A 17,854-nucleotide genomic window follows, 5' to 3' on the forward strand; every position below is an offset into this window, starting at 1 on the left:
ACTCCGATCCTCCCCGCTGTCGTAACGTCCCCCACGCCTGGGGTGATAGCCTCGGCGCACCCTTTCGTCGAGGTGAGCCCGACGGTCGCGTCGATGGTGCTCGTTGCCGAGGTGGCCCGGGGCCGCAGGCGCGGTGTTGCGCGTGCGCCCGGTGTAGACCGAGGCTTCCCGCATGAATCGGGAAGTCGCGGCATGAGGTTCCGAGGGATATCCTTGCCTTCGGGATGCAGTGCTCTCGGCCCGCCGGGCCGCGGCGCCTTCCAGGAGATTCTTGAGTTCTCCCTGGATCCGCCGACCCTCGGTGGTTGACGGCTCCGGCATCGCGCGGATGAGCATTGCTGCGGTTGCCAGGTTCTGACCGACCCCGCTGGATGCGGGCGGCGGCCGGATCCTGACGTCGTTGGCGACGCGGTGCTGGAGACCTTGGGGCAGATGACGTATTTCTCCGGCCAGGGGTTGGCCCACCCATGCCTGTCCGACGTCCCGACGGATCGGCTCAAGCGCTCCCGTTCCCTCGTTGAGCCTGGCCTGCGCCTCGCGGACTTGCTCGAGTTGTGGGTCGTAACCCCCCGCCGGAGCGGGGACCACAGCTAGCTCCCGTGGGATGTCGGCGCGAGGCACCGGCCTAGGGAGATCACCATCCTCCGGCATGCCAAGATGGTTGCTTTCGGTGGGATTCCCTAGCTCGATGTGGAAACATTCGCGGCTTGGGCCGCAGCTCTCGTTGCCAAGGCTGCGGCTTGCCTCGGAACAGTCGGACAGACAGTAGTCACATGCGGCCATGAAGTCCCGCACGGCACTGGGGTTGCCAAGTCCGGAGAAATCCCAACCGATGCTGGGATCGTCATCTTCCTCGGACCCAGAGGGCCCGTAGGTCGAGACGTCCGTCAGTCGGTCCCAAGGCGATCGCATACAGAACCTCAGTGGGGTTGCACTCGCCTCAATGAGAGCGCCCGCCAAATCGAGGTCGTTTGGCGGGTGGAGGCCGAGTCGAAATGACGCAAGATGGGAGTTAGTCGTTACCTTTTGGTCGACGAGGAGCGACGTAGTCACATCGGGGACTGGTTGCGTCGTCATCTCTGGTTCGAGGGCGACGTCCTGCAGGCTTTCCGCGAGCGCGCCGGCGTCGTCTTCTTGCTCGGGGTCATCGTGCCGCGGGGGGACGGCGCTTGCCTCCGTCTTGAACGCGAGGTCGATGTCCGGCGTGCCTTCCGTCGGGACGTCGGGGGCGTCGATTCGCTCGACGGCCGGCGAAGCGCGGCCTCCCGTCTGGCCTTGACGGCCCCGCCTCCTCCTCCGTTGGCGGGGGAGAGAACGGAGCGAGCCCGAATGTTGCTTTTCCACCACGCGGGGTAGACGTCGTCGATTCCGCCGCCGGCGGGCGGGTTATCGGCCGCCATTGTCGTGGTCGCACGGCGGTGGAAGAAGTATCATGTCATAGCTGCCGTCGAAGGACATGAACTCGAGAGCCCCGAAACGAAGCACCGTCCCGGGCCGGAGAGGTTGCTGGAGACTGCCCATCTGGAGCTTGACGGGGAGCTATTCGTCAGCACGCAGCAGGCCCCTACCTGGCGCGCCAACTGTCGGCGTTTCGAGACAGGGGGGTCCCTAAGCCGACGAGTGAGTGTGCTGCGTGCCCCAGCCCAGATGGGTCGAGCGCGTGGGCGAGCGCGGAGGGGGGAGAGGCGAGGCGGCCGGAGCCGAGCGTGAGAGAGGTGGAAGTCCCGCGGCCTTCGTGTTCGTCCCGCGCCCAGGTCATGTGCGCTTGCAGTAGGGGGGTTACAAGCGTCCACGCGGGTGAGGGAAGCGAGCGGCCCCAAGAGAGCGCCTGTCTCGTCCTCGGTCCCGCGCGGCCAACCTTCTCTGAGAAGGCCCTGGTCCTTCCTTTTATAGTCGTAAGGAGAGGACCCAGGTGTACAATGGGGATGTAGCAGAGTGCTACGTGTCTAGCGGAGGGAGAGCTAGTGCCCTAGGTACATGCCGATGTGGCAGCCGGAGAGATCTGGGCATCCTGCTGGCGTGATGTCGTGGCTATCGGTGGTGCGGCGGAGCCTGATGGAGGGACAGCTGTTGGAGCGGTCGAGTCCCTGCTGACGTTGTCCTGCTGCCGTAAGAGAGCTGGGGGCCGCCGTCGTCATAGAGCTCGTGGAGCGCCATCATTGCCCCTCTGGCGGAGCTGGCCGGACGAGACGCCGGTCTTGTTCTCCGTGACCCGAGTCGATTCGGGGTAGGGTGATGATGACGTTTCCTGTTGACGTGGCGGTCTGTGCTCTAGGCAGGGCGACGTGGGGTTTCCTCCGAAGCCGAGGTTGAGTCTTGCCTTCAGTTGCCGTGGCCGAGCCCGAGCCAGGGGGTCGGGCGAGGCGGAAGTCGTCCGGCTGAGGCCAGGGCGGAGTCCGAGCCCTGGGGTCGGGCGAGGCGGAGTTTCGTCGTCTTCCGGGTCTTAGCCTGAGTCCGAGCCCTGGGGTCGGGCGGAGCGGAGTTCGCCGTCTTCCGGGTCTTAGCCCGAGTCCGAGCCCTGGGGTCGGGCGGAGCGGAGTTCGCCGTCTTCCGGGTCTTAGCCCGAGTCCGAGCCCTGGGGTCGGGCGGAGCAGAGTTCGCCGTCTTCCGGGTCTTAGCCCGAGTCCGAGCCCTGGGGTCGGGCGGAGCGGAGTTCGCCGTCTTCCGGGTCTTAGCCCGAGTCCGAGCCCTGGGGTCGGGCGGAGCGGAGTTCGCCGTCTTCCGGGTCTTAGCCCGAGTCCGAGCCCTGGGGTCGGGCGGAGCGGAGTTCGCCGTCTTCCGGGTCTTAGCCCGAGTCCGAGCCCTGGGGTCGGGCGGAGCGGAGTTCGCCGTCTTCCGGGTCTTAGCCCGAGTCCGAGCCCTGGGGTCGGGCGGAGCGGAGTTCGCCGTCTTCCGGGTCTTAGCCCGAGTCCGAGCCCTGGGGTCGGGCGGAGCGGAGTTCGCCGTGGCGCCTTTGGCAGGGCCTAATTGCCTGTCAGACTCACTCTGTCGAGTGGCACTGCAGTCGGAGTGGCGCAAGCGGCGCTGTCCTTCTGTCAGACTGGCCAGTGGAGCGGTGGAGTGACGGCGGTCACCTCGGCTCTGCCGGGGGCGCGTGTCAGGATAGAGGTGTCAGGCCACCTTTGCGTTAAATGCCCCTGCAATTTGGTCAGTCGGTGTGGTGATTCAGTCAAGGTTGCTTCTGAGCGAAGCCAAGGCCTTGGGCAAGCCGGTGATGTGTCCGCCATAAAAAGGGGGCCTCGGGCGAGACGGAAGTCTCTCGAGGTCGGCTGCCTTCGGCCGAGGCTAGGCTCGGGTGAAGCGTGATCGAGTCACTCGTGTGGACTGATCCCTGACTTAATCGTGCCCATCAGGCCTTTGCAGCTTTATGCTGATGGGGGTTACCAGCTGAGAATTAGGCGTCTTGAGGGTACCCCTAATTATGGTCCCCGACAATAACTTTAAGGTCTCGTTTGTTTCCTTTCATTTTGAGGAATTGGAATCTTACTAATGGAATAGCCTATTTTTTTAGAATTTGACAATCCACCACTTTCCAAAGTTATCATATTAGTCTATCTCAAATTCATGGGGTGAGAGATGGAAATTGATTCTATAGATTTACATACTATTTTTCCGATGCACAACTTATAGCACACTCTTCTACTTGCTTCGATATAAGATAAATGTAGTATATAACTATCTCTCTCATGATTTAGGATAATATTTGTCGGGGACCATAATTAGGGGTACCCTCAAGGCTCCTAATTCTCAGCTCGTAACCCCCATCAGCATAAAGCTGCAAAGGCCTGATGGGTGCGATTAAGTCAGGGATCAGTCCATTCGAGGGACTCGATCACGCCTCGCTTGAGCCTAGCCTCGGACAAGGGCAGCCGACCCCGAAGGATTTCCGTCTCGCCCGAGGCCCCCCTCCAGCGGCGAATATATTTCCGGCTCGCCCGAGGCCCTGTCTTCGCCAAGAAGCAACCCTGACCAAATCGCCGCACCGACCGACCAAATCGCAGGAGCATTTAATGCAAAGATGGCCTGACACCTTTATCCTGACGCGCGCCCCCCAGCCGGCAGAGCCGAAGTGACCGCCGTCACTTCGCCGCTCCACTGACCGGCCTGACAGAAGGACAGCGCCGCCTGCGCCACTCCGACTGCGGTGCCACTTGACAGAGTGAGACTGACAGGCAGTCAGGCCCGGCCGAAGGCACCATAGGAAGCTCTGCTTCGCCCGACCCAGGGCTCGGACTCGGGCTAAGTCCCGGAAGACGGCGAACTCCGCTCCGCCCGACCCAGGGCTCGGACTCGGGCTAAGTCCCGGAAGACGGCGAACTCCGCTCCGCCCGACCCAGGGCTCGGACTCGGGCCAAGTCCCGGAAGACGGCGAACTCCGCTCCGCCCGACCCAGGGCTCGGACTCGGGCTAAGTCCCGGAAGACGGCGAACTCCGCTCCGCCCGACCCAGGGCTCGGACTTGGGCTTAGCCCCAGAAGACGACGAACTCCGCTCCGCCCGACCCCAGGGCTCGGACTCCGCCCTGGCCTCAGCCGACGGCCTCCGCCTCGCCCGACCCAGGGGCTCGGACTCGACCTCTGCCACGGAAGACAGACTCGACCTCGGCTTCGGAGGAGCTTCCACATCGCCCAACCTAGGGCGCAGACCAGCCACGTCAACAGGAGGCGCCATCATCACCCTACCCCGAGCTGATCGGGCCGCAGGGAACAAGACCGGCGTCCCATCTGGCTCGCTCTGCCAGATGGGCAATGATGGCGCCCCGCACACTCTGTGACGACGACGGCTCTCAGCCCCCTTACGGAAGCAAGAGGACGTCAGCAAGGACTCGACAGCCCCGACAGCTGTCCCTCCGCCAGGCTCCAGCACTCCTCCGACGGCCACGACATCACACCAGCTGGGTGCCAAAATCTCTCCCGCTGCCACGACGGCATGTACTTAGGGCGCTAGCTCTCCTCCGCTAGATACGTAGCACTCTGCTACACCCCCCATTGTACACCTGGATCCTCTCCTTACGCCTATAAAAGGAAGGACCAGGGCCCTCTTAGAGAGGATTGGCCGCGCGGGGACGAGGACGAGACAGGCGCTCGCTTGGAGCCGCTCGCTCCCTCTCCCGCGTGGACGCTTGTAACCCCCTACTGCAAGTGCACCCGACCTGGGCACGGGACGAACACGAAGGCCGCGGGATTCCCACCTCTCTCACGCCGGTCTCTGGCCGCCTCGCTTTCCCCCCTTCGCGCTCGCTCTCGCGCTCGACCCATCTGGGCTGGGGCACGGGGCGACATTCACTCGTCGGCTCGAGGACCCCCGGTCTCGGAACGCCGATAATATTCAAATATATTACATATATAAATATATGAACTTAATTAGTTTTGTCTAAATTATAATTATTAAAATTGAATTCAATTCCAACGAAACAAACGGGGCGTAATGGTAAATGGTTTGTCATCTTTGTTGCTTCCGTTTGTGCTTGGCGCACCATGGACGACATTACCGTACCAACCACTTGGGGGGTGGAGCTAGCTAGAGCAGGTTGGAGAGAAGAATGTGAGGTTATTATAACTATATGTTGTTAATTTTATAGCTTGTATAGTGAAATTTTGAGTGTTGATTTTTGGTTTGCGTCTGGGATGTGACCATACTCATAGCACACAACACATGATGGATACTCCTCTTGTTAGCTTATAGTATAAGTATATCTTTGACTCCAAAAACTTCCCAGAAGTCTCTCCTAAATCAAGTTTTTTTTGGAGAAAACAAAAAAATATATCTCCAACAGTTCTCCTAAAATGCTCCGAACTTTTTCATAGCCCTTAAAACTCCCTCATTTATAGCTACAAATGAGAGGTTTTTTGGACTCCCCAAAAACAATATGCCGCTTTAAGGTATATGTTGGAGGAAGGATTAAAATCTACCCCCACTAAATTTTTAGATACCCCTTAAAACTGATTTTGAGGAGTCATTTTCTAGGGAGCTGTTGGAGATGCTCTTAGCCACACATATTTTAGCTTATGTAAGTTAGACTAGTTAAGTTTTGGTAAGTGTTTGGTTGTCAATTGAATTTGGGCAAGATTCTTTTGAACTTTATGTATCATAGGTAAAAAAAAGTGTAGTAAGATTCTCTTAGACATAATAAATAGTTCTAAATTTTCTAGCCATATTTTCTGGTTAATTTGCTACATCTTTCGTCTGAGGGGTGTGTTTGATTTCATCCAACTAAAGTTTAGTCCATACCACACCGAATGTTTGAATGATAATTACCAATATTAAATATAGTCTTATAAGAGTAATTACAAGATACAAATTTATTAAACTTAATTAAGCTTCTATTTAATTTTAAGCTTCTATTTAATACTCAGAATTGGTATTCAAACATTTGATTTGATGTGACACGACCTAAACTGTAGTCAGGAAACCAAATACCCGCCCTAAGCTTATAGTTGTGGTAGATTGTGACTAGGTATGAACAAAAACAGCTAGCCCTAATTAATCTATCTATGCTACCCTTACTAGCGAAGCTAGAGCTAGGTCCAAGTAACTTGCCAAAATTCTTTCTTAAACAAAGCCACGATATATATGTTCTTGCAGCTGCTAGCCTCGATCGACGATCCCCTTTCTTAAACAAAGCCACGATATATATGTTCTTGCATGCATGTGTGTGAGTGTGACAATCACATCGTCAAGACTTTTGTATACCTGAGAACGATAGGTAACCGCAAAATTCTGATTAAATAACACTTGGATTCTCCAGGCATAACATGAAAGTGGAACAGGATCAACTATATATATGCTTTTTATCATCATTTGCATGCAGCTCGACCAGTTTTCAATTTTCTGTCAGGGAGGGAATAGAATATCTCTAGGCTCTAGAGCTAGCTAGAGGACTGACCGGTGGAACGAAGAACCACAACAGCAACTCACTCATGTCCAATATGTAAGCGAATTAATTCAGCGGGCAATTAATTATGCTTTTCCACGCTGCTTTCCTGCGGAGAAGAGAGCAAAAGTGCTGCAAGTGGCGAATACTAAGAATCCATGAATTCAGTGTGTGTGTGGCCCCCAGAAAAGGTTCTGTATTCCTTGGTCGCCCTATGAGAGATCCAGCTGTAGAATCTATCAACTGCCTTTGGTCATTTTCGATCAGACAACAAGCCTACACATTTTTTTCGCGAGAATTTCAGCATTCATCAAGATTAGCAAGCTAGCTAGATGCGGTCGCATTTGAAAACCGTCCATTGAGATGCGTTAAGATCTTGGACTGCTCCTAGAAATCTACTGTACCAGGCAAGGGCAAGAGGCAACCGTCCCTGAAACTTTTTTTCAATTAAATTTCTTGCATCAACCGAATTTAGCTAACTGAACTAATTAAACTTTTTCAATTGTTGCGTAAATAAGTTCATAACCTTTTCAAATAAACGCACCTAGAAAATTTTGTTGTTGCCCTTTTTCATCTGAGGATGTTTAGGGGTCTAGTATCTGAACAAAAGGGTAGTATCCAGTACCTGAACATAAATGACTATATACAGTAGTATGCATGGTGATGTGGGTCGGTCATTTATTAGTTTCATTTCTTAGGCGCGTACCCATGTGTATATTTCATACAAATACTGTGCTACTGGAGAGGCATGCGATGTGCTATGAAAAAAGAATTTTATTTTCTATCGTTTTGGTGCGTTTTATAGTTTTTATGATTCTTGTAAAAAAAAACTAAACCTCCTTGTTTGATTTTTTGAGATGGCTGTATATCTATACCTGTAAAAAAATGCTCCATTACACGAGTTCTGCAGTCTATCGACAGTGCCTAAAGCTCATTTTGTGTAGTGGAGCCGTATATTTATCGCAATAAATCATGATCTGCTTTGGGTCACATGATAGAATAGAATCAGCATTTGTGGAGGGATTGCCTAAACTAGCTACATAGCCCTAGCTGGCCACCAAGACGCATCCGTGCTCACATTTTTTTTTCAAGGCTATCAAATTGGAATTCTCACAAGATAACGCCGATGACAAGAAAGGCTAATGATAGTGGCCATCATTAGTGGCTTGTAAGACCACAGGATCAACTCGAGACGACGCCCCACTTTATATCTTTTTAACTATTGATTGACCTATTTGTCGTTACTCATGCAGGTATCTTGTTAGGGGTTAAATTGTCAAACAAAAACAAGGGGAATCAGACTTAATTCATCCGACTAAACAACAATTGTTCGTTCGATGAGAAACCAGCGATCCATATCAGATAGCCATACAACTTTTCTTTTTTCAAAAAAAATTATACTCGTATTTTTTATGCACGAAATTATAAATAAAATTTTGAGTGGATATGTTGCAAAAAAAAAGTTTGTTAGTAAACATATGTAGCATTATTTATATATAACAAGATGAATGATGAATTTTTTACATTGTTTTTCACAATTGAATTAAGGGTTTTGGTACATATAGATATGACAAACTTAGCTCGTGGGTAGTTCCAAACAAGAACAGACGTAATGATAGGTTGAACATAAAAGGGGTTTAGAGCAATATTTATTTTAGGCTCAATGATAGGTTAAACATGCCACAAGAAATCACTCTAATATCCACCAAACCCAAGCTAAATGAGTTCAATTCAATCTGACCAAGGCTGAAATAGTTAAGGTTAGTATAGCTTTTAGCCACCAAAACCAAGCCAAGGGAGTTCACTTCAATCCGACCAAGGCAACAATAGTTAAGGTTAGTTTATCTTGTATCACCCCACTCCTCAACAAGGAGGAACTTTAGCTCATCAGGTTGGAGCTTGTAACCTTATGTATCATCCATATAGAGCAGTCTATGATTAGGAATAGAACGTAGGGTACTACGCACACCGTAACCAAATCCCTATAAAAATTCTCATGTGATAGGTTCTTGATGTCATGACCTTAATATTGTACGGTGTTATGACTCATTCCTTACTTCCCTATCAATCCTTCCTCGAGTACGTCTTGGTACCTTGTGTATGTGCTACGACAATGAAACAACCCTCAAGTTCGAAAGTGATGGTACAAAAGACGCAGCGGAATCATCTTCACGACGTAAGAGAAAGGGGAAATAATCATACTACACCTAGTAGGCAAAGTGTAAAAGACCATATGTTTAGAAATAAATTTTTGATGAAAATAAATCTTAAAATTATTTAAAAGGATTAAAAAAATTTAAAAAAACGAGCAGAGCATGCTGCAGTTTGACTTCTTTTTTTTCTTCCTCATAGAAAAGCTTTGACTTTCTTAGCACCATCCTTAACCTCTAGAACACATCATGTTGTGCAAGTGAAGTACTATGTATCTGTGACTATTATCATTCATCAGTGGCATCGAAGCGGTTGGTCATGGCTGGTGGTGTTGCCTGAAGAATCTATTCAAAGAAACGAAACAGATCGAAGAAGAAGAAAAAAAGGCACTTGCACAATTGGTTCGTTCTCGCTGCCGTCACAAGATTCTAGTAAGGTGTGGCTTGGTTGACCTTGAGGGCCACACACTATCTAGTACGTTCTAGAGTTTGACGGTGTTAGTTTCAAGAAGATAACACACGCTGGGAATTGAAACCATGCTTAGGCTTTGGCCGATTATTAGCACGCTGGGAGTTGACCTTGATCTCCAGGACGGATACAAATACAACAAACAGGCACTGACGGTGCGATGGTTTGACCTTAATTGGCATTCCAAGTCATCTGCTAACTGATCTCAATTATGCATGAGAATGTTTCTCGCATCAAGTGCTAGAGCTGGAAAACGAGGGCATGGAAAGGGACAACAGAAGCAGGTCATATGCCAACAGCCAACTCCCAGTCCAGTTACGTCTAACCGCTGATATATAGAGCAGACCACGACCATCCCACACAACAGCGGCCTATCTACAGCAACATCCACGGACGAAACTGCAGATGATCCGGCCGGATAAATATGGCTCATTTACGAGAGACATGGCAATTTGTTGTGTTTGGCCAATATCTGCTGCAATTTCATATCACACAATGCAAAGGACATATTGAAAAAGAACAGAAGCGATCGAAACGAGTGTAGAGAGAGTTCTAGACTATTGCAAGTGCGCAACCAGCTAGATTCTTGATAACACATCTCAATGGTGAGCATGAAACGTTCAGATTACGATACTGACTAGACACTATTCACATCTAATCTCATAATAAGAAATACATCACCACCCCCCAAAACCAACAGTGCCGGCGTCTACTTCGCATTCTTGGAACAGGGCCTTATTCCATACTCAAAACTCGCTCCCGCGCTCGATCGCATCATATCTCGTGCCAAAAAAAAATATTACAGAGAAAATGGGGACAAAATCATTACTTTTCCCAGTTTCCCCTGACCAGGATCAACTATATGATCTGCGCTACTCTGCCGGGTCACCGCGCGGTTGACCGCAGCAGAGCATTGCGCCGATCGCCAATGGAGGCTGGCGCGCGTGGCCACGTGTGGAGGACTCTGGGCAGCGTTCCGGTTCCGTGTGTGTTGTGTTATTGTGTACTTGTGTTGTGTTAGACAGCCGCGGCTGCGACGGCGGCAGGCAACATGGCGCCGGCGGTGCCCATGCTGCTGTACTCTTGTTGGTCCTCCAGCAGGAAGGACCTGACGGCGTCAATGCAGGGCGCGGCGACCAGCCGCTGCCAGGCCTCGTCGGCGGCGAGGCCGCGCTTCAGGAACACCTCCGTGGCGTCGACGCGGCGGACGCGCCACATGCGCTCGAGCCGCTGGATCTTGCCGCGCTGGCGCACGGCGAGGCGGGACGTGTTGGCCTTGATCTCGTGGAGGGCCGCGGCGAGCATCTGGTCGTGGTGGTGGCCGTGGCCGCGGCCGCGCGCCCGGAGGTAGGCGTCGAGCTCCGGCACGCCGATGGCGCGCCAGATGCCCCTGGAGTAGTCGGTGCGGCGGGGGTCGAACGCGGCCGCCACCTCGTCGACGAGGCCGCGCCGGCACATGTCGTCGACGCGGCGGGCGACGAAGCCGTGCAGCACGGGGAGCTGCGCGTCCACCCAGAGGAAGCAGCACTCGTACCGGTCCCGGAACGCGCGCCGGTCCCCCTCGACGAGCTCCTCCACGTACGAGTTGGAGCCGCCGGCGATGACGGGCACCCGGCCCCGCGCCGCGGCGCGGTCCGCGGCGCGCGAGGCCTCGCGGCGGAAGTCGGCCGCCGTGAACTCGGCGTCCGGGTGCACCACGCCCAGCAGGTGGTGCGGCACCCGCCCGCGCTCGGCGAGGCCCACCTTGTTGGTGGCCACGTCCAGGCCGGCGTGCGCCTGGATCTTGTCCGAGTTGATGACCTCGCCGCCGAAGCGCAGCGCGAGGTCGATCGCCAGGCGGGACTTGCCGGTGCCCGTGGCGCCCAGCACCACCACGGCCTTGTGCTTGGCCGCCACGCGCCTGCAGGCGCCGCCGACAGACAGCGGCGGCGGGTCCGGGAGCGTGATCGACGTCGGCGGCATCGTCAGCCTGGTGGGCATGGGGAAGCAGGCCGGCGGTGGCGGCGGCGCTGCCATCGCGGGGGCCGCCATGGATGCTGCCGGATCGGGAATCGGCCCTGCTTTGTGATCAGCTAGCTAGCTAGCTTCCTTCCTTGGCTGCTTGCTTGGCTGCGTCTGCGTGGTGTGGGAGCAGAAGCAGAGCAAAGCATGGGTATTTATAGGGCGGGGGCGTCTCCAAATGCAGGGCCGCGCGCTACAGCGACCGCGGTTGACCGCACTGCATGATTCGGTTTAGATAAGGTGGCGAGTGGCGACTGGCGATGCAAGTACCGGCAGCGAGTGGCTTTCTCTTTTGCCGTCGCACGACACGACGACGACGACGAACAAGGCAACAGATTGAGGCAGAGCAGGCAAGCGGCAAGCCACCATGGGAGAGTTGACCTCCGATCCATGTATATCCACGGCAAGCCAAGGCCCAAGAGAGAGTTGACTAGAGTGTCTCGTCGCTTTCTTCCGCGCGGACTACCTGCTGGTCTTGGTCGTCATCTAGCTTCTTTCGAAAACGACGATCATCATGCAGTGACACAGTGCATGCACGGAGAATAATGTTACTAGCTTAGCCCCGCATGGTTTGCACTAGCTTAGCTGCGGTGGCCTTCTCTGTGGTGAGGACGACGAGAGGACAGGACACCACCATGTCGTCCGCCGCAAGCTGCCAAGGAGGAGGGAAAATAAAGGGCAAAAGGGCCGTCGGAAACGCATCGAAGAATTGAGCCACCCACTCGCGCAGCAGCAGCAGCAAAGGCGATCCAATTCCAACGTACAGGACGATCGTGCACTGCACGGCCTCCGGACCGCCGGACGTCCACAGACCACAGGGCAGCAACAGCGCCCCGCGCTCGAGAGCGACTGCCGCTAGCGCTACGCTACTGATCGGATCGCGGACAGAGACTGGTGGTGTGGTGCGTGCCGTGCTGGTGGTGGCCGCCGCCCCGCCTGCGCCTGGGCGGGGTTGGGGAGGCGGCGGGACTCGGGAGGCCTAGCCGCCGCGGCGCGCACTCATATTGGGCTACGGCCTAGGGCTGCGTGCGGCGGCCGAGTGAGTGGAGGGTGGAGTCGTTTCGTCGCCTGGTTGGAGGGACGCGTGACGCGGGCAGCGGGGAGGGAGTACGGCGTACGGACGCCCGGACACCGGGGGCGTGTGGTGCGTGCGCGCCCGCCTCCGTCCAATCCAATCGGTCCGGCCCGGTACCACGGGGCCTACTAGCCGCCGCTAGCCTGCTACGAGAGGCAGACCAGAGGAGTGCCGCCGGTCGGAGTCGGACGATGGAAACAGCGGACAAACAGGAGCACGGGAAATGGGTTCAGCAAATGCAAGTTCCTGTGCAAAGCGCGTGCAGCAGTTCGAAGCACCTGCGTACTGCGTAGACGCGTCATCTACGAGTGCGAAAATGCACGGCTCGGCAGCATCCACCCGTCGAATTCTCCGTCGAGGATGGATTCCCATGGAGAAATTTTGTGTCTCCATCTTCGCAAAACATATGTATTTATCCCATGATTCATCTCGTCGATAGGTTGATCAAAAGTTGAGAAATTTTTACTTGTCCAAAACTTAGGATTCCATTATTTTTGCAACGGAGAGATTACGCGCGGGGATTGAATGTGTATCAACTATTATCAAGCGAAAACTTCAAGAGATACATAGCTATCAAGCATCGGGTGGTGAAGGAAGCAGAGCAGAGGCAGAGCGCGTCACACGAACGGCGCCTGCTGGCGCTCCTGGAAGTAGGCGCCGGTGGGCCCGCCGTCGGGGAGCAGAGCGACGGCCACCACCCTGCTGCCGCCTTCCTCGGGCGTGAGCATGCCGAAGTTGACGGTCATGTCGGTCCTGACGAAGCCCGGGTGCACGCAGTTGACGCGCAGCGCGGGGTGCCTCCGCGCCAGGACGCGCGAGTAGGCGTTCAGCGCCGCCTTGGACACCATGTAAGCCGGCGAGAACCCGGCGGGCCACCACCCTCGCGCCTCCACGGCGCCGGCCTCCAGGTCCGCCACGAACGCGCCCGCCACCTCGTCCAGCCTCTCCTCGGTCAGGCTCGCCACGTCGTCCAGCTCCCGCTTCAGCGCCTCGCTGCCGAAAAACTGCGTGCATGGACTCACTCGACCCGTCAGCAAGCCTACTGAAAGAGGTAGCACAAGGGAACGACTGGATTGATAGATTCGTGTACGAACCCTGAGCTGCCCAAGCACCGAGGAGACATTGACGATCCTTCCGCTGTCGGAGGCCAGCAGCAGTGGCAGGAGTGCTCGGGTGACTTGCTTCGTGCCGTGGTAGTTTATCCTCATGCATTCCTTCCCAGCATCGCAAGTCTCCCGGAGGCACCATTTCAGCAGCAGCTCCAGCCTCTTGTCCATGTCCATGCCACAAAACTGTCGGAACCAAGTCTAAGACCTCCATGCATGCATTTTTTTAGCCCCCAAGATATATGAGAAACTTCCTCACCTCCTCGCTCGTCGTTGAAGTGCCATCTATACGATCTTGGATGTACTCAAGGCCAACAAACCCGGCATTATTCACCTGGCAAAAAAAAGATATACAGTGCCACTCATGCAGGCATGCTACATTTCACTAGGAGAAAAGAGTTATGCCGACAAAACTCTAAGAGGATCTTGAAACACCGAATTAGGCCCTATTTTCTTACTTTAGTCACATACTCACACTTCTAAACTTTAGACACTAAAACTGACTACAGGTTTATTCGGCTCTACCCCAATCTATATGGATTGAGGGGGTTTCAATCCCTAGTAAATCAAAATCTCTTCCAATCCGTATCAATCCCCTCCGATCCATGTGAATTGAAAATATCCGAACAAGCCCTAAAGTACAATAACTTCATGTATAAAGATAAGATTGTCCCTAACTAATGCAGGTGGTCCAGTTCTAAGATGTGCAGGGGGACCATTCGAGACAAAAAGTGATTGCTCACTTCCACTCTTCCACACCCTCCCATATGTGAGTGAGATTGGAGTAATCTCTTCGTTGGAGTTCGACTCATATAGTAAGATCTATCTCTTGAACACTTGTGACACCAGCCGAGTGATTTATTTTAACTTGATCTTTAAAGTCGGGTGACAAAGAGTAGTGTTGAAAGGTGCTCAAATGCTCCGTTTCGATGTCAATACTAGAGGGCATAAAATTAAATTAGGTTCTATACCAAATCAGTAATAATATTGAAATGAGGTGTAATTACAATTATATTGTTTCGATATCACTAGATCAAAGTTTATAATTGTGCGGTCTAATTCCACGCAATTCTAGTTATAGTCTAATTCAAGATCAGAATTAGTTCTCTGATTCTAAATCTCAATTTCAGCCAAAAAACGAAATTTAGAATAGTTTATTATAATTTTCAATTACATGTTTTAATATCTACATCCAAACAAGATATAAAAGACCTCAACAACGAGTGAATTCGTTGACAGTTGCCGACGGTTTCCAATGACGACTCGAAGCAATGACGTATTTTTAAGACGAGTTGAGAGAGAAAAACAGGGAGGAAGGAGACAGGCCGCTGCCCGCCACGTCGGCCGCCGGCGACGGTGGCGCTCGCGCCAAACCAAAACTAAAATCCCGTCTCAACGGACTAAAGGAGGGCTACTACTAGCCATAGCACAACTCGTTACCAGGATATCCAGCTTCCCAAACCGGGACTTCAAGAAATCGGCCAGCCGAGCGATGCTCGGGGCGTCCGTGATGTCCAGCTGGTGGAAGAAGACGTTGGAGAGCCCCAGGCCTCTGAGCTTCCCGACGGCAGCTGCGCCCCTCGCCTCGTCCCTGGCCGTCAAGACGACGACGACGGCGAGGCCGCTGGTGGAGGCGGCGGCTAGCTGCCGGCAGACCTCCAGCCCGATCCCTTTATTCCCGCCGGTCACCACGGCGATCCTGCCCGGCCGTCGACCGCATGCACGCGCATACGGGAGGTGAGTGCGACAGGGAATGATGAAGAACGCTGCTCGATCGATCGCATGCGTCGAGAGATGTACTGTGTGCTATTGTGGTCAATGGTGCATGCGCGTGCAGTGCACTCACCTTGTGCTCGAGGAGACAGGTATGGAGCCCTCTATGCATTGCATGAGGATAGCTTCGTTGGGCAGTTGGGCTGGCGCGCGGGTTGGGAGGGACTAGGGAGATGATGTCTTAGTACTTCCCATTCAAGTAGCTGGTCAGTAGATGATCTGTCGGTGTCATCCATAAAAATAAGGCAACAACTAATATACAATTAGACCTTCTTTGTAAAGGTATAAATAAGGCTCTTGATCTGTTAGTTCATGATCTAATTGTAGACATGATCGTGGTTTGTTAGGAGGAGGGTTTCTATAAATCTACACGAGCTCTGGTGGTTGAAGGATTTAAGTGTTAAATGTAATACATGGTTGGATCATAATCTAACGAATCAGAAACCTCAATTGCACGTTTATATATAAGATCTTGTATATTAGTTGTTGTCCAAAAAAATAATATAGACACTCGGGGCTACCGATCATTATCAGTTGGCGACTAGCTAGACTACTTGTTCATGGAATTTATTTGCTGATCACCACTCGGTTTGGTACGGACCGGGTAAGCTTGATGTGCACATATCTGGATCTTAATCGGTGGATGCTAGATTGCCAGCGGGTCCTTAATTTGCGTGGTCTTCGATCATCTTAATTTGGGCCAGCAGAGATTCAGTAGACAACTGAAATGGGCGCTGCCCTAAGGAGTCGCTATCACTTTTAAAGCTTCGGAATTGCCCTCCCCCTTTTAACTTGTGGCTTTCCGATAGTAATACCATTCCCTTCTCTTCCAAAGAGAACAGTTTTTTTTTTTGCCTTTTGTGATCCAAAGATAACTATTTATTACATGTGAAGAAAATCACAATAGTGAGTGAAACACCAAAATACTTAGCTTAAAACTAATGTGTAGGGTAGAGTAAATTCATGAGTGACACCTAAACTTGTACGACGACGATGCTATCCTGATACCTAACTTTGAATTCCGACATTTGAGCTCCCAATTTTGTATGTGTGACACCTAAAACTAGACAGAGACATCACCCAATAGTCCAACTAATATTAGTTACACTATCAACTAACAACCTAGCTAAAATCAGCTAATAATTAGCCAACTAATTTCACTAGCAATTGTTTAGCTAACTATTAACTCTCATGCACTAGAACAGACCCAAATCCGTATTAAAAAATGACATAAATTGATTAGCTATATTTTAGGAGGAGCAGTCCAAGAAAAAAGAGTATATTCTACCCTCAGAGCTACTTTTGTAGTCATATTTTTTATATTAAAACACTAAAACAAGATATCTTACCCCCTAAACGCTAAAAACCATTTAAATTACCTTCTTACCATGGATTAAAGTTATTTTGATTGTGGCTTTGTCTCTTTTTAGTTAAAAAGTCTGGTGATTATTTAATAATATTTAAACACACAGAAAATATCTTTAGATTTAAAATTGAAAAATCTACAGGAAATGTCATCGTTATTTTTTGAGAGAAAAAAATCCATCACGTTTTTTAGCAAAATTGTAACCATTAATTAAAACTTAAATTCACGAAAGGGCCTAGGCCCAGCCGGCCTTCCCATGGCTAGCCCGGCTAGCCGGCAGCCCATTCTTGCGCGCTCCTCCGGAAAGAGGGCGACCAGAATCCATCCCTCCGATTCGACCACCGCCGCGGCCGCCTCCTCGCCCCGCTCTCTGTCGCGCCGCCGGCCCTCGCATTGGCCTGGGCTTTTTGGGGACGTCAGCTCACATCCCTGTCTGTATCGCCGTCGCTACAATTTTGCTGCACATTTTCCTGTTAGCAACACTAATGTCTCAATTCAACAAGCAGCAACAAAGTACTAGAATATAAGAGAATCTAAGTATATGTGAGAGGAAGGGAAAAGAGAAGTTGAGATTTCTAGACAGAGAAGATGAACACTAGAACACAGAAAAATGATAATATAGATGGATATGTATTTCTTCTGAATATTCGATACCCTCGTAGCTTGAACCAGCCTCCTTTTATAGCTGAAGATGCCTATTTGTCACATGTCACAGATCCTATGTGGGATTCTATGTGGCAATATGCTGACATTCCCCATCGCTTGAAATACAACTTATCCCCAAGCTATGCTTATCCGACCACCCGGATCCTAAAGAAATATTGCAAAAATGTCGTGGCCTATGCTGACACACCGTTGAGCGGACGCGTCAATCCTTGAGAGAGAAACATAGATGATAGATGCCACTCTTGGCGTCATCAGGTACAACAAGCGCTAGCTTGGCCACGGCCTCACTCAGCGTCAACCCAGCATTTCTCTTGCAGGACGCGTCAAGTCGACTCCTCCAGATGCTGGAATCAGGACGACAGTTCAACCCAACCA

General features: G+C 52.1%; 2 protein-coding genes across 3 annotated transcripts; both read right to left on the minus strand.

Annotated features, from left to right (window-relative positions):
* Positions 1 to 10,509: 10,509 nt before the first annotated feature.
* LOC100158226 (isopentenyl transferase IPT5) lies at positions 10,510 to 11,523 on the minus strand. Its single transcript, NM_001127722.1, has one exon. The coding sequence runs from the start codon at positions 11,521 to 11,523 to the stop codon at positions 10,510 to 10,512; it is 1,014 nt and encodes a 337-aa protein (NP_001121194.1).
* Positions 11,524 to 13,008: 1,485 nt separating this feature from the next.
* LOC100217017 ((+)-neomenthol dehydrogenase) lies at positions 13,009 to 15,628 on the minus strand. 2 transcript variants are annotated; one of them, NM_001143393.1, is made up of 5 exons: positions 15,521 to 15,600; positions 15,115 to 15,373; positions 13,934 to 14,008; positions 13,663 to 13,860; positions 13,037 to 13,572 (listed from the first exon to the last, which is right to left on the minus strand). In NM_001143393.1, the coding sequence occupies exons 1-5, from the start codon at positions 15,562 to 15,564 to the stop codon at positions 13,186 to 13,188; spliced, it is 963 nt and encodes a 320-aa protein (NP_001136865.1). In that variant the 5' UTR covers positions 15,565 to 15,600; the 3' UTR covers positions 13,037 to 13,185. The 2 variants fall into 2 exon arrangements, with proteins under 2 accessions (XP_020408704.1, NP_001136865.1); XM_020553115.1 differs by having other exon boundaries at positions 13,009 to 13,860; positions 15,521 to 15,628.
* Between the last annotated feature and the right edge of the window lie 2,226 nt (positions 15,629 to 17,854).

The sequence above is a fragment of the Zea mays genome, chromosome 5, assembly GCF_902167145.1.
Source record: "Zea mays cultivar B73 chromosome 5, Zm-B73-REFERENCE-NAM-5.0, whole genome shotgun sequence".
Taxonomy (NCBI): Eukaryota; Viridiplantae; Streptophyta; class Magnoliopsida; order Poales; family Poaceae; genus Zea; species Zea mays.

Coding starts and splice junctions, on each gene's coding strand:
- LOC100158226 (NM_001127722.1), bottom strand. CDS start 11,523: ATGGCGGCCCCCGCGATGGCAGCGCCGCCGCCACCGCCGGCCTGCTTC.
- LOC100217017 (XM_020553115.1), bottom strand. CDS start 15,564: ATGCAATGCATAGAGGGCTCCATACCTGTCTCCTCGAGCACAAG. Junction 14,009..15,114: donor TTGGGAAGCTGGATATCCTG/GTAACGAGTTGT, acceptor TTTTTTTGCCAG/GTGAATAATGCCGGGTTTGT. Junction 13,861..13,933: donor CTTCAACGACGAGCGAGGAG/GTGAGGAAGTTT, acceptor TGGTTCCGACAG/TTTTGTGGCATGGACATGGA.